At 41.1% G+C, this 26,127-nt stretch overlaps 1 protein-coding gene across 1 annotated transcript in view; it reads left to right on the top strand.

Annotated features, from left to right (window-relative positions):
* LOC310936788 (A-kinase anchoring protein 13) overlaps positions 1 to 26,127 on the top strand; it is an 80,843-nt gene that overhangs the window by 19,637 nt on the left and 35,079 nt on the right. Inside the window, exons 7-10 of the mRNA XM_083900935.1 lie at positions 258 to 2,340; positions 3,618 to 3,703; positions 16,187 to 16,241; positions 23,448 to 23,590. Of these exons, the coding sequence (XP_083757061.1) occupies positions 258 to 2,340; positions 3,618 to 3,703; positions 16,187 to 16,241; positions 23,448 to 23,590 (2,367 nt within the window). The remainder of the gene's footprint in view (positions 1 to 257; positions 2,341 to 3,617; positions 3,704 to 16,186; positions 16,242 to 23,447; positions 23,591 to 26,127) is intronic.

Raw genomic sequence — 26,127 nt, 5'->3', positions numbered from 1 at the left:
TGCCCTTTTAATGTGCTATCTCTCTGCACATTGGCTCCATCCAGGAGTTTTGCTACCATTAAACATTGTTGGATTGTTTGTCTCTTCACTGCACTCCTTTTTTTTAACCTTCAAACTTAGTTTGTATAACCGGTGGAACACCTTATGTTATCATTGAGTTGCCGATTGATAAGAACTAGGGAGCAGCTCTCTTGGTTTCATAGAGGGAAAAGCTAACATTTACCCCCCCCACCCCCCTTCTTTTTTATATTCTGCAGGGAGTTTCTGCACTGGAGCTGCAGTTTGATTGTCTGCACACATCTGCTGAATGTTGTGATGGTTTAGACACAGAGATAACCTGTGTGGGGGATCTACAGCAACCTGCAGCAGTATCGAAGTGCTTGGCTGCAGCAGCTGAAGGCTGCTGGGCTGCAGACTACCTGGTGGAAAGCGGCAGTACTGATTTAGGACACAGTGAGTCTGGAACTACAGAAAAAGACTGGAGGTTTTTTGTGAGTACTCCAACATCAGAAGTTTGCCCCGAGGAGTGTGGCTGCGGCTCCCCAGAGGAACCGGTATGTTTTAGTTCAAACACACAGAGAGATAACCGTCAAACTCAAGAGGAGGGAAGAGAGCAGCCTGTTGTTTCCACCCAGAGTTTGAGTTTATGTCACAGGAGTGAAGGAGCTCATAGTGAGGGAGAAAGGACAAGCCTCACTGTGGGAAACCCACCACCTACAGACTGTGGTAAACAGGCAGTGGAAACTGATAAAGGAGACGCTGTGATCCAGGAAGGACAGGAGGCCGCAAAGGGAGAGGACAGATCGGAGCCTGAAGAAGAGCAAAGCGGAGTCGAGGGAAGGGAGGAGGAGGAGGAGGAGTCTCTCTCAGAGTCAATAACACTCCTGAGGGACACGAAAGTTTCACCCATGGGCCTGTCGTTGTCGTCAGAGGGTTCAGAGGTGTCTGACATTTCTGACTCTGTAATGAAGGACTTCTCTCAGGAAGAGGAGAATGTTCCGGAGGAGGAAATTAAACTTTGTGAGGAATTCTGTGATCGACTATCTTCAGCTGAGGAGCAGACAGAAAATGAAGAGTTAAGTGATCTTGTACCATCCTCAAGGGACCACCCCAACCCATCGCTGGTAGACTGCAGTGATGTAATAGAGCAGCCTGAATTTGCTTTATCACAACTCCTGATAGAAGGCCTCCACAAGCAGGAACCTCCACCAGACATGAGCAGCCTGGAACAAAACCAGGAAACAGCTGGTAGGGATTACGCTACAGCGCAGCAGCAGGGCTTGGCTCCATTAACAAATACTGGGAGTTGTATTGGAACAGCAAACGTTCAAGAGCTGGATGGCCAGGCTTCTGGCTACAGTATAGACTACACTACTTTGTTTATGAATGAACCTGACCACACAGCAGATGCTCGGACTGTCGGTGACTCAGCTGAAGATACTCGGATCGATGAAGTTGATTATGCGCAATCACTTGGCATTATGGCCAACTCTGGGAAGAAACATGCTGATGGCCTCTCCAGTGATGAGGAGGGCAGTTTCCAATCAGTTGGAAGCTCCACAACAGAAATATTCCACACCACGAAGGATGATATCGCAATGCAGGAGCAGGATTTGATTCAGTCTAAAATAGCAGAACTGACCATAGCAGGATCCATGATGGAGGAATCAAGTGATCTAAAGCCTGGTGAAAGTGAAGAGTGTATGCCCACTGTGGATGCACAGCTCCTGTTGGAGCCTGGTTCTGATATTGTAGTGACAGCAATGGGTTGCAGCCAGACATTCTCTGAGCCTGAATCACAGCTACCACCATGCCCTCAGATATTAGAGGAGTTAAATCCTGAGAGGACAGGAGAGAAACACATCCCAAAACTTTTCAATGAGGATCCTTCAATAGATCCTGAGCTGTCGGAGAATGAGGTCGGCTCTGACCTGAATGCAGATATTGGGCATTCAGCATCAGAGGTCACATGTGGGGTGATCTCTACTATACCAGTTACAGACGATTCTCAGTCAATAGAGACCTCTGATAAAGTTGTGGTGACCTCAGGAGAAGAGAGTGGACCTGTGCAATATGTGCAACAACCACAGGAACACAATCATTTACAAATGACAGCTGATGAAAGGTCACCAGATGAGGGATTAAGTCACCCAGGGAGTCAGATTTGTGTCCCTTCATCAACAAATTTCACTCAGCTTTCAAACAGTGCAGAAGTAGAACCACCGTCTCCAAACAATGAAGAATCCAGTAAACCTCTTGTTGAAAATAATGTGACTGACATGCCACAGAAGCCTGACACAGTGGATGGAGCCTGGGAAAATAACAGCAGTGCAGTTCAAGGTGGGCAAACACTGAATTGTATTCCTATCTCAGATTTATTCTAGTGCTACACACTGACATGTCACAGCTCGTCAAAGTCTTGTTCTGATAAAATATGCTACAGATCAGATTCTGTCTTCGGCTGGTGATTAATGACAATAGCACGACAAAGTTAAACGTAAAGTCGCCCACTGTATTTGCGCTTGCTGGGATTTTTGGCCTTTATAGGACGTTCTGTCGTGATATATGGCTGTTCGGAAGATATGTTTTTATTAGAAAATATATTCTTTTGAGACACTTTCTTTAAAATATGATGGTAACAATTTGGATGCATCTATAAGTGCATATGTATAAACTTATACAGAGACTGTAGAACACGTGGTGAAATGTAAATCAACTGGAAAGACTGAGTTGTTTTGTAGTTTTGGTGCCTTAGGCTATGTATTCTCTGACAGAGTTTCTCTTTATATTTACATGCTCCCTGTTTCAGGTTCAGTCCCGTGCACATATGCACACACTACAGCATACAGTATGTTAGCAGGCAAACTCACAATACCAGTGTGAGCACGTCTTAGACCCATAGCATGTTAGCATGTACACAAAATACTGTACACACACCAGCTGATGTGAGCATGGAGCAGGAGCTAAGTCCTACACGGTCTCTCCTCTATAAACTTCCAGCGTTCCTCTGTCGGCAAATTTAACTAATCAGGAAGTCCATTAAAGAGAGGTCAATGTCAAGAACGACACTGTGTCATACATACAGAAGTGAGCATATGTTTACAGCCTAGCAGTGGCCCAGCATTAGGGTGTCCGGTACCATCATGACAAGAGACAAGCTCTCAGTTGTTTCATGTTTAAAAATGTGAACATCCGCTATGATTCTAGTGGATGCTTAATAAACCGAACCAAATCAAAGGTAGATGGAGTGGTTGTAACAGAGGAATTTCCACTCCCTGCCAAAATAAATTGGGTCATATTTGTTTAAGTAAAATATCGAGACGTATGCCTTCCAATCATCATCACAGGACAGTGGGATTTCTGTTTCTATAATCAAAAAATGACAAATGAATTGACATTGAAATAATTTTCCCAGCGAGACATTGAAATCAAGATTTAGTTATCAATAAAAGCGAAAGAACTAAACCTGCCACATCATTATTCTTCTTTTCATTAGTCTCTCTCATGAAAGTGTCTGCAGTGACAATGGACAAGTCTCAATTCCTTTCACCATGAACACTTTGGTTTGAAGGCTTTGCCTCTGGAGTGATTGCATTTTGTTGTGTTCATTTCTCCAGTGGTAGATGTCATCAAGTCTGAAGATGGTGTAATTGCTGCAGGGGAGGAAGAAAACCGCACAGCAGAGGAAACCAACTTCTCCACGGTAAGCTTTAACTCTCCACTGAGGTCGTCAGTTATCAAGCCCTGCTTTGTTGTCATCGTGGCTCAGATGAACACAAATTCAAGATGAGTCATTGTTTACCAAAGCCTGAAAACATGCCTCGAGCACGAAGATGTGAACACAGAGGGAACCAGTTTCGTGAGCTGTTGTATGACCTCAGGTGAAATGTGGTGTGAATGTGTGTGTGTGTGTGTGTGTGTGCGTGCGTGCATGTGCTTTTGTACTGACATTTTGACATGAATAATTGCTGCATCTGAACTTTTCCATGTGGTTACAACAGTGGTGCATGGTTTATGTGGTGCACAAGTGGTGCACAAGTGCTAAAATCGTGAGAAAACTAATTCTAAACAATAGAAACAAGGATGCTTCTAGGCATGGCTGGGTGATAAAACAATAACAGTAATTATTGCAATATAACAAAGGCTTCATACATAACCATATAATGTTCATTGATGATGTAAACAGATGAGATGACACAATAGCATTGCTTTAAATATTGTACCTTGGGATTTTGTATGATTTGAAAGGATAAGACCATTATTTGGCCAGTGTTAGGAAAACAAGGCTTGCATCATAATTTCAGGATAAAGAACAAAATACTCACTGTAGAGTAACATTTCATATTCATAAGGATGGAAAAGAAAAATACAAACACCACAAACATTAAAAAAATAAGGGGAAAAACTAAACAGATGACACGTTCACTATAAATATAGCGGGAAACACTGGGTCTTCTTTTGTTTTTTTTAGGTCTGGCAGGTACAGCACTGCTAAATAATCCAAATAATTACAAACCGTGGTGAGCTACATAACAGTTGAACCTCTATTTTAGACATAATTTAGAGTAATGAAATGTGCACCCATTGACTGCAGGATTTATTCAGCAGATACAATGTGGAGCACTGTAATGGTTCTAGTCCGGTGCTAACTCAGTGTTGGCGTGACTGATTTTCTGACTTTGCGTAACAACTATGTTATTCTGCATCCTGTTACAATTGTTAAACTGCAGGGAAACATGCATATCTTGATATATGACAAAGTTAAACATCTTCATGTTCACAGCACAACTTATTGAGAAATACTGGAGGGTTGAGTCATTTCCAAAGAACTGGCTTCTGTTTCTTTCTAGTTTTTTTCTTTCTAGTTTTTTATGCCACTTTATTTATTGGTTAGTAGAAAGTTAAGGATACAATTTATGAGGCTTTGTATGCTTTAAGAGAAACTTTGCCATGTACTTGATTGTTGTATGTACCCATAGGGAACTCCATTTATGCACTAAATCATTTTCTTAAATTATGGGGAATAATAGAAGGGTGGATTTGCTTAGAAGAAGCTTGATAGATTTGCAGGAAGTTGGATGTCTGAAACCCTTTCCGTCTGAGTAAAGCTTAGTCAGATTTTCTTATAACTTTAATCAGTACAGTCATTCAGCAAGGAGTATATTTCCTGCCGTATTGTCCTTTGACTTTTCCATTTGCTCCATTATTAAGTCCAACGCAATCACCCTGCCTCATCCTGTAGGAGTCATGTTATGCTGTTCACTTTCCCATCCTACAGTCAGCACATGGATGTGATTTCAGACTTTACTCTGAAATGTTGCTGACAGACAGATTCCTCCACAGCCATAGACTGGAGTGCTCCGCTTATTCTTGGATTGTGGTCTGGGCCAGTTGCTTATTCTGAATGCCAGATGTTTGGGTGCACTGTGAAGAATGGCAGCATTGCCAGCAGAGGGCAATGTAACATCAGTGGCGTCACTGGAGCTTGCCCTGTTGACCACAGTGAGAATGTGCATTTTGGTCCTGATAAAATCTCATGGATTTTTTTTTTTTTTTATGATCAGTGCTGAGGCGCATTGGTGATGAACATACTACATGAGACTTATTTATAATAGTACAGATTAATTTGATTAAAACTGAGCAATTATATTATAATTATAATGTGTGACTGTTTTAATTATAATTAAAACAGTATCATTATAAATAATAAGTATAAAAATAAAAATCAACAAGGACAACAGTGTATACATTTTGTCACATTTATAAAAATCACAAGTGTAAATAAAAAAATTAATGATGGCTGCATTCCATTTACCTTTCTCAGTTCCATGGTGTACACACTGTCACACCCTCCTCACCTAGATGATCTGAACAGGGCTATCGATAATATTATCTCCAGCACTTTGCTTTCCCTGCCAGTACATGTCAAAATGTCTGCTGTGGCAAAAAAAAAAAAACAACAACCCTGAAGTGAATTATTGCCACAGCAGAGAATAAAACTGACTGGATAACTGAATCTAAATGACAGCAACAACAACTCGCAGCCTGAAATGACATGTAGGTTTAATGAAGTAATTAAAACCACAAAGAGAGTGTTGATGTTTTGACAAGATGTAAGCTGTTTAGACAGCAGACAATTTAGTCCTGGGTGATTCAGCAGGCGAGGTGACTGCGACTGCCTTTCATATTTGAGAATGGTACATAGATGTCGTCTTCAGAGAATGGACACCTGGCAGCCTCAAATTCACTTAAGAGCAGAAAGGACATCGTTTTCATCTGCAGCTGTGCATCCTGTCCATGTGCCAGAGTAGTAAACACCAGCATGAAATACTTCTTTCTTTCTTTGATGAGATCCGTATAAACCATGCGGCAATGTCATAACGGAGAGAAGAAAGTAATTATCGAGTGAAATGTGCTGCAGTCAGGAGCTGTTCAGTAAACACATTTGGGCACTGATGTAGATGTTTATTTATGTGGGGAGTGGCAGCGTTCACAGTCTCGTTGTATAACACTGTTGTGGGTCACAGTAGCTGTGCAGATGCTAGTAATATTTTAGGTAAATAACATCAAATGAGTAAATTTCCCTGTCTGTCAAATTCTGTGGTCATTGGCATTTGGAATGAAGTGACTTAAAGCTGGTCTCAGTATATATTAGCGAGCCGTCAATGAGTTTCTCATGCAACATGTGTATGTAATGCTATGTATGTAAAGACTTTTTTTACAGCAGATATTTCTTTAGAAGTGTAAGGGTAGATCACGCTAAATACTTACTTAATATATATATATATTTTTTTTTTAAGGATTTTTTTTGTGTTCCAGTAAAGTGAAATATAAATAATTATCCTCCATATAAAACAATATATTTAATGGTGGCTTAAGATTTCTGCACAGTACTGTATATTTGTTCAGACTCCCTCAGCAGAAAGCACTTGAAGGTTCAAATAAGCTCTGCTTGAAGAAGGAGTTGTGTTATACTGTATAAAGGCAGACGTGCCATTTCTGATCTAATTCTGAAGTGGCGTCAAATCACCGGTGGAAACACCCGTTTCCCCGATTGTGATTCAGTGTCGTTCATCAGGCTGAGGCGACGTGTACTTGTACGTGTGTGACTGCATGTATACAAAGCACTATTAGTCTATAGTCAGATAGATGTTTTTTTCCACTAAAGAGCAGTTCGAAGTGTATACTTTCTGTGCAAGATCGATTGCAGTGTCTCCCTGAACTACGAAACACCTGGTGACTCTGTGAAGGTCAGAGTTTTGATTAGAGAGAGGGGTTTTGATTTGTTTGTGGCTGTGGGGGATTCATGGCTTTGTGATATTGGCCAGCTGTGGCCAGGAACTGGTGTCACATCAGATCCTCATGTCAGGAGCAACCTAGTAACTGCAGGGACTGCCACACGTTCACATGGATCTAGACTAAATGTCATCCGCAGCTCAGCCACAACACGGTTGAATCTCTTAAACCTCGGAGTGTGTGATTGATTTGGGACACGGTGGAGATGCAAATTCATCACACGTTGATGATTTATCTTTGTTGAGTTTGGTCATAAATTATTGAACGTGTAAGTGAATTGTTAAGTGTGTTTTTTTTGTATGGGATCATAAGGGCACCCTAATACAATAGATCTGATGGATGACAATAACCGGGGGGCCGGAACACTTACAGATGATTTAGTAAATCCTTGTCCAGGTGCTGTCCTGGAGAGAGCAACAAGGGAGGTGGGCTTTTCTCGACGCGATTTAAGCAGTGTGTTTTTTTTTTTTTAATTGTGTGGCAGAGGAAGCCATGATATACAATATAAAAACATCCTTTCATTTATCTTCCTTAATTATATTTTGTTTTGCAGTGATGTTCTGCATATATTTCACCATCTGCGGTAGGGCTGAACGATGAATCGTAATTTTATCGAAATCGCAAATTTTCAAATCTCAGTATTTGTTCAAGCCAAAATTTGTGTCAAAATATAATTTTGAATGAATTATTATTACGCATCTTATTCTACAGACTGAGGAGAACTTCTTTGTTTCTCACAGAGCTGCACAAATATCACACATTAATCATTTTAAATATGTTCTTTGAATGAAAATTAGAATAATCATGTAACAATTACCTTGCCCTCTGACATCGGATTTCCTGTCAAAATGATCGCAATTAGATATTTATTCAAAATAGTTCAGTCCTAATCTGCGGGTGTGTATATAGTGAATGTCTTAAAGTAAAATGAATCAAGTGTTTGCATTGGTGTGTTTAGGTGGAATGCTGTCGATCATCATTTAAATTTTTCCTTCTTTATTTTTTTAATGCATATCATATAGTATGTTTATTCTATTATTGTTAGCATCCTGGACAAATATACAAGTGAGACTGTTTTGTGAATCACTCTTACATCCAGCTCAGGAGAAATCGACATCTTTCAAGGATGACTTTAAGTATATCCTCATCCAGCAGGGGGCGTTGAATCTCAGTGTCTCATTGAACAGTGTCTAATATTAACTGAAGTAATAATGCCCTTCATTTGTCCGTCACACTAGACAATGTAGTGATTTGGTTTGCTCATTCAGAGGATGTGTGTGAGAGAGAGACAATCACAGCCTCATTCAAAGCAAGAGAGAGAGTAATACAGAGAGAGAGAACAGAGGCATGAGTCAGGCAGAAGTTAAGAGGCGACAGAAGGAAAGGAAAAAGGGAGGGAGGGAGGGAGGGAAGAGAGCTGGAGTCTGGTAGAGGGCTGCCTCTGTGGCCAGATGTGAAGTTTAGCAGGCAGCTTCGGCTGTCCTCAACAGTGTCTCCCCTGGATTTTTACCTTCTGCTCATTAAATCTGCTCTGGATACTTAACGGAAAATGTATGAGCGACACAAGCGGAGATATAGTCTCTGTGCCAAAGGAGAGCGAGCCGTGGATGTGGTTTTGATTAAGGTAGGGTTCCCCCGTTCGCACTTTCATGCAAAGTTGCTTTGTGTTGCAATATAGTTCAGCTGCTGCACTAATAACAGTCATCTTGACAGGCGCTGTGGAAACAGTTGTTAAGTGCTTCGAACAAGTAATAACTTGTTGGCAAAAACAGACAAAAGATCAAATGCAGGTTATAAAATGTAAAAGTTATCGTGAGTTCGAAATGATCGTTGAATTTAGTCCGTTAATTGGTAAGTTATTCATCGGCTTAAGCGTGTTTCAGGTAGTTTTGAAAAGCTTGGTAAAACTTATTCTGAAAAGTTGTGTGGGGAAAAAGAAGTCCTTTCTGAAGTAAAACATAATCATAACTGTCACAAAGTGCTTCAATGTGCTTGGTAAACTTGTAGTTACTCCCTGGAAATGTTGTGACTGGTTTTGCTGTGTTGCTCTTCTATCAACAGCTGTGATTGCATGGTTGTTGATAGTGGCCTTCCAGACACAGAGTGCTGATTATTTTGGGGTGGAGTGTGTCTTTTTTCTTCCTTTCTTTTTTTGGGATCTGCACTGCTTGAGTATGCTGTAAGTGCCACCAAGACAGATGCACTCCATCCATCTCAGTGGAATAACTGTATGAAACTTAATGTGGCTTAGACAGTTTAAGGTCTTCACAGGGATTATTTGGTCAGCATAGTCAGTGCTTCCCTTACAAACTGCAACGCTAAAACAGAATATAAAGTCACTACAAACTTAGTACCTCTGCCTCTCAAAGGTCCTGTTTCTGTGCCATAAACCTCTGTGTCAAACCCTTTGAGGTGTTTGATGTAATTTCTTCTCAATGGATCTTTATTGCACCCGGAAACTATTTTTATTTCAACTCACAACAGGGTGAATGGCACCCCTGTCAAAGCCGGAGCAGGTCTGCATCGCGGTGGTTTCAGGTCCGTGCTTCAGAAGCAAGTACAACATTTTCAAATGAGGAAGCTAAACAAGTGACAAAGTTACACAGGTTGAACTATTCATGAGAGGATATCATGGCAGAGGCAGCAAAAAAAAAACAGAAGACTGTTAAGACGAGTGATGAAGAGGCTGGACAAGGGACATTGGTCTGGCTTTCACTCGCTGGTGTTCACTTACATTCTGCTGGAGGCCCTACCAGTTGCCAAAGTGTGAAAAAAAGATGACTCACTCATGTATTTGTGGTCCTACTCAGTCTAAGTACAGGAGATAAAACGTGATGTTGACTTCCGTGCTCCTTGGGACATCATATGACGCTAAATTCCTGGAATTGTTGTCGCGGAGCTCCGCTTTGTCCGTAAAACACGCGAGAGTGCAGGCGAGGGCAACGGTATCCGAAAACCGGAAGTCCGCGAAAAGTTCTATTCTTGGCTCCACAGTGCAGCACAGAGTCCTACACAAACTTCCAGCCTCATATGATTTATCTGTCCAGTGGATACATGTCATATATGACAGCAATGTGCCTGCTAGAGCCTGCAAATGATCACTTTTCCAAATGCTATTTGCTGTTAGCTCCCAGTAGCCTCTGTGGATGATGTAATTTCCTGTCCCTTAAGTTTCATTTTACTTTTTTTTTTTAAAGAGATACTACTAAACACAGCGTTCTGAACAGGGATGTTTTGGCAGGGTGATTGAACTGCTGTGGTGCTTCATCCTTAAGGTATTTTGACCAAAGCATGTCACAGACATGTTCATTAGGACACCATGGAACTAGGTTAACTTGGAGAAATAGGATATAATATGGGACCTTTAAGTACTATAACACAGGCTCCTGGTCCTGAGGACATGGCTATATGTACACAGAAGAAGTCCTGCTTCAGAGTTCACTGGTATCATTGGGTAACAAACTTTACTATTTACCAAATGTTGGGACTGCGAGAGCAAATCCTATATTGTGTTATTTATATAATATGTTTGGTTTGGTTTTCATAACCTCAAAATAAGCCTTTCATACGTGCTTTAGGTGAGGGTTGCCATCTGCCATCTTATGCCACGATGTTTCTACAACATTTCCGGTGTGCGAAGGCCACTGTCGTTACCTGACGCGTGCGAAGAAGGGAGGGGTGAGCTGAGCTTAGGGGTTTTCTGTTTATCACAGGCTGCATTTGAGTTCACTCATTGTTACACATTGGATCTTTAAGACATAAACACTGACTGACAGCTTCATTATAATACATCACCTAATCTAAAAGGATCTAAAGGAGACCCTCTGTCCTTTTGGCCATCACATTTACCTGAATCTACATGATGAACAGAGCAAACTGGGATACACCCAGAGGAAATATCTTGTATGAAGTGCATTGCTCTGGTGTATGTAACACCTCTCTTTTGTCTCTCGTCACTTTCTAAACTTGTGCGTGATGTCAGCTCCTCTTTTTACCCTAGGGAAGAAATGACAAGGATGTGTGTGTGTGTGTGCCCGTGTGGTGTGTGTGTTGTAGATGTGAGTGAAAGAGAGAGAGAGGAAGAGGGAAAGTGAGAGAGATGGGATGGTGTGGGAAAAATGCAGCGCCAGGCTAACGGTTTCCTCTGGCCTCAGATGGAAACAGGCATTTGGCCAAGTGACTTCATTCCAACCAGCGTTTCACATCCCAGCATCTCTCCTGGCTTTGAGTCACGAAACACATCATTACTTCGCTTACCAAGAACAGTAACTGTGAATTAGTGAAGTTAGCCTTTTACACTAACTACCATAGTGCGGCCACATATATCGGCATGTGTGGCTACAGCACATACGTATGCACTTATACACTACTCAGGAAATAACATAACTCCATAATTAGCTGTTCTTTATTTCCACATTTGGCAGATTTCAAATCAATTTGCTACAATCTGTGACAATTATCTGAGAAATATATATGAGAACGTCCATTTCACAAAACAACTTTCCCTGTCAGTTTTGCTGGTGCACCGTGCTTATCTGCGTAAAGGAAGGTTAGTGGAAAGGCTTTCAATTGAAAGATAACTTCAGATGTGATTTTTTTTTTGTGTGTGTGCTTGTTTCCAGACAAGGTGATTTTGAATTCAGAGCATTTCTCAGGTGCAAGAGAGAATAGCCATGTCCTCAGGCCTGCCATTAGCCGCCCTCAGGGACCAAACTGGGTACACATACCTGCCTGGAAACAGTCATTCAGTCAGTCATGGCATCCTTCAATGCAGCGTAACCTCTCTGGCTGCCTGCCTGTTTAGAAATCGGTCCAAATCCTGCCTGCTCCGGCATACTCTCACACTAGCCTGCCTTTTTATTTTTAAACCAGATGTGTTTTTACTGGGCACAGTTTGGATTCCCGCGACACTACAAATATGCACTGGGCTGTCCTGAGTCCAGGATACCAGCTTTCAGAGAGGGGATCGGTTCCTCACTCACTGGCTGACTGACCATGTTGCAGACCTGCTAACTGAAGCACTTGCTTAATGAATGTGTGGCTGGCTCACCGACTGACTGGCTCACACCTTTATACCATTTGGTTTGTATTGAACAAAACACATTTACCGCCACATTGATCTTGCTATATTTCTTTTTCCCCTAAGAGCTTATTTCAGGAAATATATCCTTTATTTAACCAGGTAAAAACCTCATTGAGAGAATCTCTTTTTCAAGAGGCAGCATACTAACATGGTCACACATTTCAACAATATAAATAGACACAACTGTCACACACAAGCACAACATCCGACTCATACCAGATCAGGGACAAAACCAATTATGATACAGGTACAGGTTCTAAAAATGTCGACGGAGCAGTATTCGTAAAAGCTTTTTCCCCCCAAGTTCTGTTCTCACTCTCTGGATCGTCATCTGAATCATATGAACAAAGGCCGTATTGATTTTGGTTTCTACACATATAGGTAGACAGATATGGAGGAACCAGGCCAAGAATAGTTTTGTACATAAAACAATTCTTGGCCTGGTAAGAATAAGCTGTGTTGTTTGTTATTTGTCTTTATCGTAGTCGTAGAAAAATCAACCAATAGCAGGCTACGTTTTTGGTCGACCCTCTCATCGAAGCTATGCACCCAAAACACGAGAAGTTGTCAGTAGCTGAACTTGGAAAAGCCGCTCTCTAACTTGTAGCTACCATCTCTGCTTCAGCAGTGTTAGTCTCTTTGGCTTGTTTTAAAGTCACTAGCTGTGAGAGCACGGGCAAGGAGTGCACAGGTGTGCAGTTCGGTTAGTGACTGACGGGTATGTCATCCAGTCACTCCAAAATGACTGGTTGTCTTAATATCAGTATTGTGAAGATTATGCACAGTTGTTGTTGTTTTTTCTGTACTTCTTCACTTCATTGTTAAGATTTCAACAAATCAGAGTTTCAGAAAGCACTATTACAGACTTCGACTTCCATCCTCTGTTGCAAGAATGTCTGTTCACACACTGCATTAAAATGCATCCTCGATCCCCACCCTTTATTCAAATACACCATGACATCTCTGATGAAGTGTAACATGCATGCACAGGAATGTTGCCAAATGCATCCCCAAACCACCTCTCGATGTGGCTTCTGTGATGACACTTTCAAGACGGATTAGGAACGTTCAGACCTGTACTTTGCGTGGTTTGACCATGACTGAATCACTCAGTACGGATGTGAATACCAAGTCTGACGGAGTCTTATGTTTTTGATAGTTTGCGGCCAGGAAAGTACACGGTATTGTGGCCGTCAGCCTTAGCTTTAGGTGGACAAGCCATAAGAACAGCTTCAACGTGCTGTAATTGTATGTTGAAAAAATACATTTTAGAGCATTTCAGAGATTATACATTCAATTTGAGCTGTATTATGTCACTCTTCGGTCCTGTGTTTACCATTAATTTTATCTTTATTTTAAGTCTGTGAACAGTGTAGTGTTTTAACAACAGGTATTACCTGCTATACTGTCTAGATTAAGTATCACTTCATATTCCTTCGTGCCTTAGCGTTGAGTCCGTAGTCTGATCAGTGCTAAAAACACACTGAAACCTCTCTGGTAGTTCGCAGTGGGCAAACAGTCTGTGAAAATACCCAGAGCGGCTGCTTCCTTTACTTTGGCGTCAGACTGTATTTCATTTTTTCGATCCTCTCGCTCTGTTTGAAGTTCTGCTGTCACTGCCCCCCTCTTGTAGGTTTTTGTAATTTCTTGCAATCCCCAGCAATCTTTTTCACTTTTCGAGCAGAACCCATGCACGTGTGTCGGGTTGTCTGTGTGTCCTAGGCTTGAGCCCGCTGTGACCAGCTAATCTTTCCTCGTCAGCGTGTTTGTTCTCTCACATTGGGGCTCTGTTTGATATCTGAACACAGCTGTGTGTGCTATCTGTTCATGCAACTGTGCATGTGGGATTGCACTGGTGTGTGCACATGAAGCTCGATGAGTGAAATCGAGGAGCACGAGTCCGATTGTGGCGTGTGTGCGTCTACCAGACACTGTTGGCTAATGGGGGACCATACACGTGCGACAGTTGGTATGGTCATCTGTGTGTGGGAATGCACAATGCTTGGAGACACAAACCATGTACATACGTGCGCGTGCACACACGCATTTGCACGGCTATTCTTAATTAGACGCTGCACTCGCATCTATTCATTTGGACGGCTTAAACAAAGCATTATCCCTTACCTCAACCATTACCAGCTAAACCTTCGCCCTAACCATAACCTAAACATAATTCAAATCTTAGCCCTAAACTTCTCCACGAGAACTACTGGCCCTGAAAAAGGACACATACACATACACTAAGCACAGTATTTCTTTGACTCTCAGCAGGCTTGACAATAATCTGCCCTGGGGCAGCTAAGGGTTAGTTGTTTAGAAGCTGTGCTCAGCCCCCTCTCTCCCAAAGCATTCTGGGAGGCTCACCCTTGCTCGTCTTTAGGGGCTCACTCATCTTCCGCTGTCTTAGATCCTTGATTTATTTATTTATTTATTTTTTAAGGGTCGACTTGCTTCCTTTCGACACCATCATAGTGTGTAGGTGGGCAGTTTGAATCTTTTGTGGGACTGAAGAACATTGCTACTTACAGTGAGAGGGTAATTGCAGGATTTATAAATGAAAAGATTGAAAAGAACTGTGCATTTGAAGGGAGGTTTCGAGCGGCTGGAAATTGCCATTATATACACTATTTCTTTATCAAGCAGAAACACTGAATATTTCTTGTTGCAGCTCCTCTGCTGTGAGAATTTACTGCTTTTATCGTCTTTCACATAAACTTAAATTGATTGCCGGTATGAAAAATAATTGAGGTAACTGAGCTTTGGGAAATTTTGAAGTACTCATGCAGTGAAAGAGGAAATAGACAGGTTTTTGTCTTAAACATGTCAGCAGAATGTAAGAACTAATTGCAGTCTGATGGTGATCGATAAATGACCAAATAAAATAATGTGCTTTTCTCCAAATTGCCCCAAAAGTTGCTCATCGTGTTTTGGTACTCTTATGATGTTGTGACTTTGAACGCGTTTACATCTCAGGGAACATCTTACATTTTTAGAAAGTAGCATCCGTTCTTTACGACAGTGGCTTTGGCTGCAGTTCAGACATCACATGATCTGTGAAACAAAGCCATGCTTTCAGCCTGCGCAGCTTTTGTAATGGTGCTGAGGATCTTGGTTGTGGCAAAGAGAGTCTGTTAATAGATTATTTATCTGTTTTCAGTTCATTCGGTCTGTATGAGAGACGCATTTAAAGGCAGAAGCTCATCATCTTTATCTGCGTCTCGTTGATGGAGCTCATTAAAACACTGTGAGCTCCTCTGAGTCTCCATAGGCTTCACATTCAGAGCTGTCAGTCACGTCAGAGATGGGGGGGTGGGTGTTGCCTGTGGCTTTGGAGCTAAAACCAGCTCTCTCACACACACACATGCACACACACATGCATGCACACACAAACACACACACATACACAGCTGTTTTATAGACATTTAGACCACAGAGGAAGCAGAGCCCCAGCGTTGTGTGTTTACAGCCAACCACAGATCTCTGACAGGCAGTGTGTGTGTGTGTGTGTGTGTGTGTCAGTGTATTTGAGTTGGTGTCAGTGTGACTGGTAGTTCTAAAGGCTGACAACAGGCCAAAGTTAGATCTTTGCAAACAGTTGCCCTTGGAGATGAGGCTGGAGTGTAGCTGCTAAATCCTGTGAGTCCTCTTAAGCCTGATTCTTTCAAAAGAGTGTCTTATCGTTGCCTCCCGTCCTGCTTGCTGAGCAACACTTCCTACACGGTGTGTGTCGGTCTGCATCATTATTTCTTGGTGGGTGACAGTCACATGTTGCAGAGGCTGATTCAGTGTCTTCCTGTTTCTCTGTAGATCCACCGAGACAAAGAGGCAACGTTCCATCAGCCCTACAACACGCAGCACTCAGGTAAGAGTCCTACAACTACCCACAAATAATCCAAACTTGCTGGTCTTGTCGGTGCTATAAATTGAAACTGCTTATTTATAAGTTATTCTGACTTTGTTTTTTCAATGGATGGTGATTTATGTATGTTGCTATGAGCCGCACTGCACGGATTACTTTCCCATCAGTAACAAATGTGTTACCCTGGGTCATTTATGCATTAATGTTTATGCCGCTTGTATCATTAAGGCCATTTCTTTGAAGTGATGGTAAATTTATGTTTGGCCCAGTGACTCTTCAAACAGTCTATTTGAATGTCACTGACGCAAAACGCTACCATTTGATCTTCTGCTTTTATTCAGCAGCCTTTCAGTTTTGTAGCCCGATGGCCTCTGTGCGCAGACAGAGAGGCCAAATATGTCTGCCAAATATGTCACCCATGATATACCATTAATATATTTTGTTGAATGTCATTGAGTGTTAGCATTCGAACACACAAATGACTGAAAGTGGGATGTTTATGCGATTGAGCTGACTGGGGCCAGCGGTTCAAAGTGTCAGAACATGCAGAAGCTATGTATTGAAACTGTGATGAATAGCTTGGATTATCTGTTCAATATCTGAGCTCTGTATGTTGCTTGTGCCTCATGCTCAAACAGCATGCACACAAGGAGGTGGATGCACGCCGTAAGCATTTCAATGATTTGATATATATTTTTGCCGACTGCACAGGGTGGAAAAGACTGAATATTTTTGTATTCCACTTGACCCTGTGTCGTTTCTGGAAGAGACCGAGTACCATGCAACAGATCTAATTAATGTCAATGCCACTGGTGTCACAGAGAAACAGTCGGATAGACAGTAGAAACCATGTGGTAAGAGAGCTCAGCAGCAGTTCCGCAGCTCATTTAAACTGTACTTCAACTGAAAACTATAGTGGCGGTTTATGCATTGTATGGCTTATGTTTTGCTTTTTTTTTATAACTGTCTTGCAATGGTCGATAAGTCTAAGAAGAAATGAGTGCCCCTTTGAGACAGTGAAGCTGCAAGTTTGTGTGCATACTGGTGTTTGTTTACTCTTTAAGACCTTTTCTGGCTTAAAAACTGAAATTGTCAAGACTGGTAGTCCCCATGGAGACCAAAATCTGGTCATAATAAGGTAGAACCTAATTTCTGAGAAACTGGTCATATGTAGGGCTATGATTTGAATTATTGTTAGGTTTAGGTTAGGATATGGCATTAACTGGTTATAGTTAAGGTTAGGGATGAAGTTGTTGTGAAGTTGAGTTTAAGTTCAAATGTATAGAATTCAATGCAGTGACTAGCTGTACAAACCTGTGCGTGTGTTAATACGCTTGCAATGAAAATGTTAACATGACAGCCTCGTTTGTTGCTATGGGTCACAGTCCTGCTTGTTTTGCATGTTAATGCATGCTAATCAACACAAAACACATTGTCTGTATGCACCTCGCTTCACCTACAATTTGCGCTAAATATAACTTGTGGTCAGTTGTAAGCGGAAACTTAGGTAACGTTAGTGATCAAAACCTCTATTATTGATCAAAAACATTGTTTTTTAGTAGTTCTTTTTGTAGTTTGCCTTTGAAGGATTGAATGTGGCCTAAAATAAATAAAAAAAAAAGATCAGGAGGGAACAACAGTAGAGCACTGCTGCATCTCTCTGGGCTTAGCCTTTGCTAAGCTCTGCTGTTCCATAATTCAACAGCGTACTGGCTTATTGAAAATTAGCAAGTGACTGTACATATAGTCAATTAAAACTATATTCCAGTATTAACCAAAGTGTTTGACAAATTAAAAGTTGGACCTTGTGTGATCATCAGAGTGAATAGTTTTTATGCTCTGGGGAACTGGAGTGTGAGTGCAACATTTCATGCCTCTGGGATTTGTAAAGATGTTACACTCTGGACCAAAGTATTGTACTGACTGACCAACTGACAGCCGTTGCCATCCCCAGAGCCTCTCTGCTTTAGCGGCTAAAAACAACATGAGCTCTCTTGTCATCAGAGCAAACAGCTGATTGTTGCCACTGCAGCTGTGAATGTATTTCAGTCAGTATATGGTAGAATGACTCTTAGATGTTGTCTCTATCAGGGGAATAGCTGCAGCCAGACAGGAAGAATGATTCTTTGACCTCCATAAGATGAGTCACTATAGGCAGAGAGACTAGCCTCAAGAGAGAAAAAAAAAGACTAACAGATCGATAAACTTGATCACACTGAGGACAAAACTGCCTTTTATGTGTGTGGAAAACAGATGAAAAACCAGTCTGTCACATGGAGAGGAAGAGAAAGATCTGGGGTAGAATGGATGAAATGAAGAAATGCAAGAGAAATGGGAACACAAAGGTGAAAAAAAAGAAAAGAAAAGAAAAATCAAGAGTGTCAGATTGAAGTACAATGTGGATGAGGTTAGAATTCAACATCACTTCCTTTTTAGTAGAACTCTTTCTCTTTCTGTCTCGCTGTCTTTTCTTTATGTCTATCACCCAGGACATTCCCTTACTGTACATATAAAGTGATTTGTTTATTATCGAGACAGCGAGAGGCAACAGCAACATTGTGATAGTGAATTAAGACCATTGCAAAAAGGTTGGAGCATGGAGTGAAAACACAAAGAAATGCCCAGGAACTGTTCTTAGATGGAGCATGCAGCATGCACAGCTTGTCACATGAATAATAACATCAACACCAACAAAAATAACTCAAGTATAACCAAACGTTACGTACTGCAGCTTTACGTAACACAATGGACACAGTGGGATCTTCAAAGAGTAGACAAAGTCGTGACTCAACAGCCCTCGAGTCACAGCACCTCAGTGTGGTGACTGAATACAGGGACGTAATTTGACAAACTCCCAAATGAAAAGCTTCTTTTGATGTGCACAGAACATGGCTTGTGACTCACGATTGACCTAGACCAGCATCCCATGGTGAATGTGTTTGTAGAAGGCCTCAGCTCGCCTGTCTTGCTGGGTTTCAGAGTGACTCGGCTGCATTACTTGGCTATCGTTTTTTTTTTTTATGTTACATTTGTCATGCATAAATATGAGTTCAGTCATCCTTGTTTATATAGAAAGAGACAGTTTTGGACGTGCTTTGTTTTCAGGGCAAAAATAACAGAGATAACACAAAGATAAAAGAGTAAATGGTTGCTCTACATGCTTCTAAGTGGAGTTTTTAAATTATATAGCGTGGTGAAGTGCGCTGTCTGAAATGTGAGGAAAATAGCAGAGGATGGATTTTTATTTCAGCGAAAATAAGAGGCTACATCCCTGCAGCCTCTTGACAAAATTGCAGGGAGGTTTTCATAACGTGAATAATGTTTCTCAAGCACCTCACATTTTATGTTTAATTTTATGTCGGTGTGTGTTGCTTAAACAAACAGCGCATGGCAACATGATCAAATCAATTTGATTTATGATTTATATCACTGTTGGCTTAACAGTCTGCACCCACGGTGATTTTATCTGTCCTTAGACTCTTCGTTCTGGTAAGAAACAGCTCTAACTCTGGAATTATGGTTGCTAGTAATGACAGGAGAAGTGGGTATTACGCAGTGACCATGGTCCATGTCTGGGTGCTGCCACGATCCAGAGTCACAATTCAAAGGATTGTTAGCTGATTGTACCTCATTGTGTGAATGACGTGCTGAAGCTGAAGCAACTTGTGTTGTTAAAACCTTAAAGTGTGTCCAGTGTACTCAGCCATGGGTGTCAGCCTCGTTTCATGAAGAACACGGTACAAAGTCAACCTACAGCAGCAAGTCTTTGTGACACGGGAACGCCTTTACAGAGAATTTATCTTGGATGTTTATTAACTGCTGCTTCACGCTACCTGCAGTTTTTCTTTTGCAGCAGTCATCCCACTATGCACACATTTCATCACCTGAGCTGTGCTTGGCTTCTTTTTACTGAACCAAACGTGTCACACACAATTACAAGACAGCAACATACTGTCATCCTGACTTTTGATTTTCATTGTGCAATAGTGACATATTTCAATATCTGATATTTTAAAATAAGACATTCCTGCCTAATGTTAACAGCACTGAACACAACCTTAACAGTAACACTTTTGTACATAAAATTGGATTGACCTGAGTTAACTTGGCATCAGAAACCTCTCTTTTCCTTTATAGCTACTCAACCTAGGTAAGGCTTTTGGTCATAATGTCTTCACTCCTGTGGAGTTGGAGAAACTGCGAGCCTATTTCATGTCTCCAGTTGTGTGTGCAAATTCTGCAGTCGCAACTTCAACCACCCACTGTGTCGTCAGAGGGCTTTACACCTGTTCTCTGTGCCACTTGATTGTGCTTGTGTGTGTATGTGTGTGTGTATCTGTGCATGTGTGTGTTGGGAGTGTTTGTGTTTGTAAGAGAGAGGATGGGAGACAGCTGACAAAGCTCACAGTCCCCTTCTAGTTTTGGTGGACTGGTGTGAAGGGGTGTGCTCTGAGAGGAACTCAGCCATCCACCTACACTTCTCACATACGGTCATACACACACACACACACACATTTACATATTGCTCCTCTTTGTCAGCACAGGAAAGAACGGAAAAAAAGAACAAATGCAGAACAAAAAGTAAAGTGTTGCATTAACTTCCACAATAATGTACGCTCTGCTGTGTGCAGTCAGAGGTCAGTGCACTGTGCACTGTGGTCATTTAAAGGAAACCTAGCTGCTTTGATGAGGTAATTAGGCAACAGTCTTTTTAATAAGCACATCATGTTACATACATAGGCACCTGTGTGTGCGCAGTGTTAACTTATTATTTGACAAGTTGGGCTATTAAACATTTGACCTTTCTACTCCAGGAATTACCCTAATAGAAATCAATAAAAATGGATTCTCGGCATGCCTCATTGTGGCCAAGTGAGTCATAAAGACCTCGACAGTCTGGGCTACAAGTATGGAAACATTAATTTCCCTAAATACGATTTAAACTGCTGACACTTGTGAATGCTGGTTAGTGCAGGGTAAACGAATACTGTAATATTAATGACAGACCACCCCTTATGCAATCCCTTATCCCACCTCCTGACCCCCATCCCAATGGGTCCTTCCTCAGCTGATTTTGCGTCCCCAGAGCCTTTTTGTTACAGCCCATACACATGGAGACATAGTAGCTGATCATGAGCTAATTCAGGATGCCTGTACAAAAAAGACCTGCCCTGCGTCTTCAGACACAACTTGGGTTTTTCTCAGACCTCAGGTCTTTCCGATGTGTTCTGCGCCTCTCAGCTTTCTACAGCAACATACTTCAAATGCAACCTTCAGTGTTCTTAGAAAATAGTGCGTGAGGGGTACATACAGTAGGTACGTAGGTCCATATGTATGCGTGTTTACCAAGTTCAGTTTTCCCTCTGCTTCATTCATCGACACATACTTCTATCCCTTCCTGAGTTGTGTTTGGTTAACCTTTTCTCACCCAACAATGAAAAAGCCAATCAACAGTCACTGTTTGGGTTCCAAGCTAAATTAGATTGACCTGAGTAGCTACAGCATGAGCATAAAAACTTCTCCTGCCATCGCTAAATATTGGTTTCATAGAATTTAGTTTTTGCAGTTGGTAAAATTGTCATTTCATAACTCAACCATCAATAAATAATGATGGTGATGTATATTGTTGAGTGTATACAGTATAACCAAGGATGTTTTAGTGCATCTTTAAAAGCATGTCACAGATCCATAAGCACTGATACTATACTCAGACACACACACACAGACACAGACGGAACTTCCTCCAGTTCACATGAGCTGTAGTCAATGTCAAATTTTCCTTAGGGATGAAGAACAACTTCCTCTTCGGGGCAGAAAATGGACATGAGAAATGATGCAAAATAACAACCCTGGTGAATGATCTCATCCAGTTGTTCTTGGCAGCTGGCTAAAGTAAGCCTATTGCAGTACAGCTCATTTGTGGCTCAGTACAATCTTCCTCTTTTAGGTCTGGGATATTATCAGTACATGTCCTTACATGTACAAAAAATTGCAGCCATCAAACTTGTTGCATAAGTTGCTGTACTGTTTACAGAAGTGAAGGCGGATTGCATATTATTCAATAAGGGGGCTTAAGAATATATATATATATATATGTATATGAAGTTTGTGTATGCATGGTAAAAAATGGCCCTTGGTAATTTGCTGCTCAATATCTGCTACGGTTATGAACTCTCTGTGCTTGTTGAGATGCACTGAGCTGGGTCTTCAGGTCAAGTGTTTACCATGATACCAGTGGTTTTGCAGCTGCTTTTGTGCCTTTAAGTTACAGATGGAAAAGTTATTCAATGAAGTGTGCATTAATGTGGCTGAAGTTTGTGAAAAGACTCTAAACCGTGTGCATGATATTGAAGACTGACCCACAGCAGGGCGATCATTTTCAGTATAACAAAGGGTCAGTGTATATCACACTGTGAGCTTTAACACATGGTGTTATAATGTTTTACCTTTGATTTGTGATGGATTTTTCTGTGTTTTCTAAATCATTTTTTTTTTAGTTTTCTCTAACCTAGCCTCAAGAGCAAAAATCAATCTTTTCTTATCTGATATTCATCATGATAATTATTCTTGTCATAACACATTTTTTGGCCATGTTGCCCAGCCCTAAAACAAAAATCCTCACAAGACGCTTGTCTCTACTGAAGTGTAAATTACTGCTCGCTGCCAGTGCAATGCAAAATACTGCAAAAGTATTTTGAAAACTTTAAACCCAGGGTGAATATGTGATGATGCCCTGACAGAAAAATCGTTTTTTATGTTCTTGGTAAAGCATCAGCATCATTTTCTCTTTTCTCCTCTTTTCACCCTCAAAGCTGTTAGAGCACACAAACAGTAATTGTTTACCTTTGTGATTCAACACAGGTGGCTGTGGTCAGGACAGTTGGCCATTGATCCACCAGGCTTTTTCACACCTTGTCAAATTCCTACATGGATGTCTAACAGAGGTGCTTGTGTTTCAGACCAGGGAATGAAAACGTATTGTTTTGGAAACCCTTTTTTTTTTTTTTTTTACCCGAGTTAACAGTAGAGTTCTGTTATTGAGAAACGACATGCTCTGACATGGAATAAACCATAAATCACACAAACAGAATGTTTTCCCGATTGTCTCTGATGCATTGTTTCCCAGTTTTCTTCCCTCCCTTTGTCTACACTGACAACTTCCAACATTCAGGATTTAAAGCTTGTTTCTTTTTTTTTTTCTTTTCCCAGGATCCTCACAGTCTTCAACATTTCCCAGTTTGACCAGTAGGACAGACACTACCACCAGTTGTCCCTCAGCTCAGAGAGATTCTGGCAGTGATATCGAAAGCTTCCTGAACGCAGAGCCAGGATATGACGGCGTCCTCAGAAAGGTCTGACCCACTTCTGGTGGATTTTCTATTTGTAGCTGGGGTTGGGTGGGAAGCTTCAACTCCAGGAGGAAAACGGTGATCTTTCAGATGTCTTCTTTTCGCCCACAAACCAAAATTATTCAGTTTTAATTACTTTTCTTTGTTATATGGAGCAAAAAAGGAGAACATATTCACATTTAAAAAAAAACAAACAAAAAAAAAAAACTTGTTTTAATTCTTTAGAAAACAACTCTGTGCTACAAAAGTTATGAGTAAGGTCTAACTACACTCATTTGCCAATTACCCCATCCTCTTCAGCTGCATCCACTTCCTGAGATTTTCATAAAACATCTGTCTTGTCATTTAAAAAAGCATTTTCTTTTTTAGCCAAAAACACACAAAATCAATCAAAACCCAAAAACTTTGCTGGGTGGTATGACCGGAATTGATTTTTTATAGTGTTTTTCTGCACCATGTTCCTTTTTGCGGTTTATGAAAAATTCACATCATAGGAAAAATAAATGCCGGTTTCCGATATGAACCGGTATACTGCCCATCACTGCAATTACCTATTTAAATTAAATGGCTGCTTGATGTACTAAAGTGTCAATTTGTGCTGGAATATAAAAAATGAAAACAAAAATTCCTTATGCACATATTTGTTGCTGTATTAATTTTAAACCAGATAGTAATCACATGTATAAATTACAGGATTTACATAAACTTTCCAGCAGTGAATTCAGGCAGCACATTATGTTGAACAGTGAGAAGATAATATGCATTTCCTCTGCAACTAGACCTCTAGGGATTATATGCTCCATATGAAGTAGCTATTTTGTCTGTGTGCTTGGCTTTTTATTCATCAGCAGCCAAGGCTCAGATGCCAAACATCTTCTAAGTGTCTTTTTAAGCCAGTAGCTCTATGCTGCTGCTGCCGTTGCTGGAGAAGTGGCAGCCCTGGTCGCTTCTGTCACTTAGCTGGTATTGAAAGTCTGTTTGAAGCCAGGCGCCCTTTGGTTAAAGTTGAAATACTTGTATTTCTTATTGTTGTTGAGCACTTGAGACATGCTCATGGTAATGCGAACCATATATCTTCTTGTTGTAAACAACCATGGAACAATGCACAATGAATATCAGCTGCCTGGGATTTTACGGTATGAAGCTGAAGGTTAGGGTGCTGTAGATGGACAGTGATTGGCAAAAGTATTGTGTACTTTTATTCCAAACACAGGCCAGTGTTCTATGTAGGGCAATTGTATTGCAGTGGTGTAACTCTTGTGTTTCACTTGAATGTAGCATGCTCACTAATTACAGTGTATAGGGATGTGAGCATCATCTCAATGCCTGAAAATATAAAATGAAGTTTAAAGCTCAAATATACACTGCAGTCAGACGCAGCCTGACACACACACACACACACACACACACACACACACACACACACACCACACACACACACACACACACACACACACACACACACACACACACACACACACACACACACACACACACACACACACACAAATGAACCCATGCCTTCTCTCACTCCCAGAGGAAGTTGTGCGCGCTGCATAAAGCAGATCTTTCATCCCTGCTCTTTCAACAGAAGCAGCTCTATGCTTGACTCTCACACTGCAGCTGGCTGCACAATAGTCCCAGTTAAAGCCCACACCTACAAATTAGCACTAAATGAACTATCCTAAACCTGTGTGTCTGTGGCTGCGTGCGTGTGTGTGTGTGTGTGCACAAACATGAGCCCTTTCCCACCAGACCCAGGCCAAATCACATTCTACAGTTTCATTCAGCTTATGTAGTCGACCTTTCAGACAGGTAAGACTAGTAAAAGATAATGCAACGAGTGGGACACATTTCTGGCCCTCTTCACCATAAATAATACAGTATCAGTTGCTGAGCTATATATTATATAATGTAAGTGACAAATAATGCACATCCCCAACCCAAGAACACTCTGCAACTGTGATGTATAAACCATGGAAACACTGTTTGCACCATTCATGGGAAACTGTTTGTTTTTACATGGTAGCCATTATTTATTGGTACTTGCTTTAATGTCAGCGTTGCTATAAATTGGATCTGGCTCATTATCCCTGAGCCTTTCCATTTGGTCCTCATTATAGACCATTCCTGTGGGCTAAATAGCTCTCCCAACATTCACTTAATTCGTCACGTGCATCAGTGAAGAAACACTGATGGATACAACGTGATAGGTGAGGCAATTAAAGGACTTTTGTTTCTATTCTATGTGACTATTTTGGGTTAAGGGGGTATCCAGGGTGAAATGTTTCACTTCCTATGTGTGCCTCTGTTAGCAGAGCAGGACTAACTCACCCAATTATAGTTTATTCATGATAAGAGCATTGATTAAATGTGAGATTGAAGTTTAAAAAAATAAATACTTTCACACATGTCTGGTCCTTGAGCTAACAAACCAATCTTAATTTCATTAGAGTTTTGGCATTGACTTCAGTCATTTTTGAATTAATGAAGCTGTTATGCGGCTCATGATAAAACACCCCTTTTGGAGATGCCTCATA

Source organism: Microchirus variegatus (genome assembly GCF_963457635.1).
Source record: "Microchirus variegatus genome assembly, chromosome: 14".
In the NCBI taxonomy this organism is placed as follows: domain Eukaryota; kingdom Metazoa; phylum Chordata; class Actinopteri; order Pleuronectiformes; family Soleidae; genus Microchirus; species Microchirus variegatus.
Note: the sequence above shows the minus strand (reverse complement) of the source record. Positions and strands in the feature narration are given on the sequence as shown.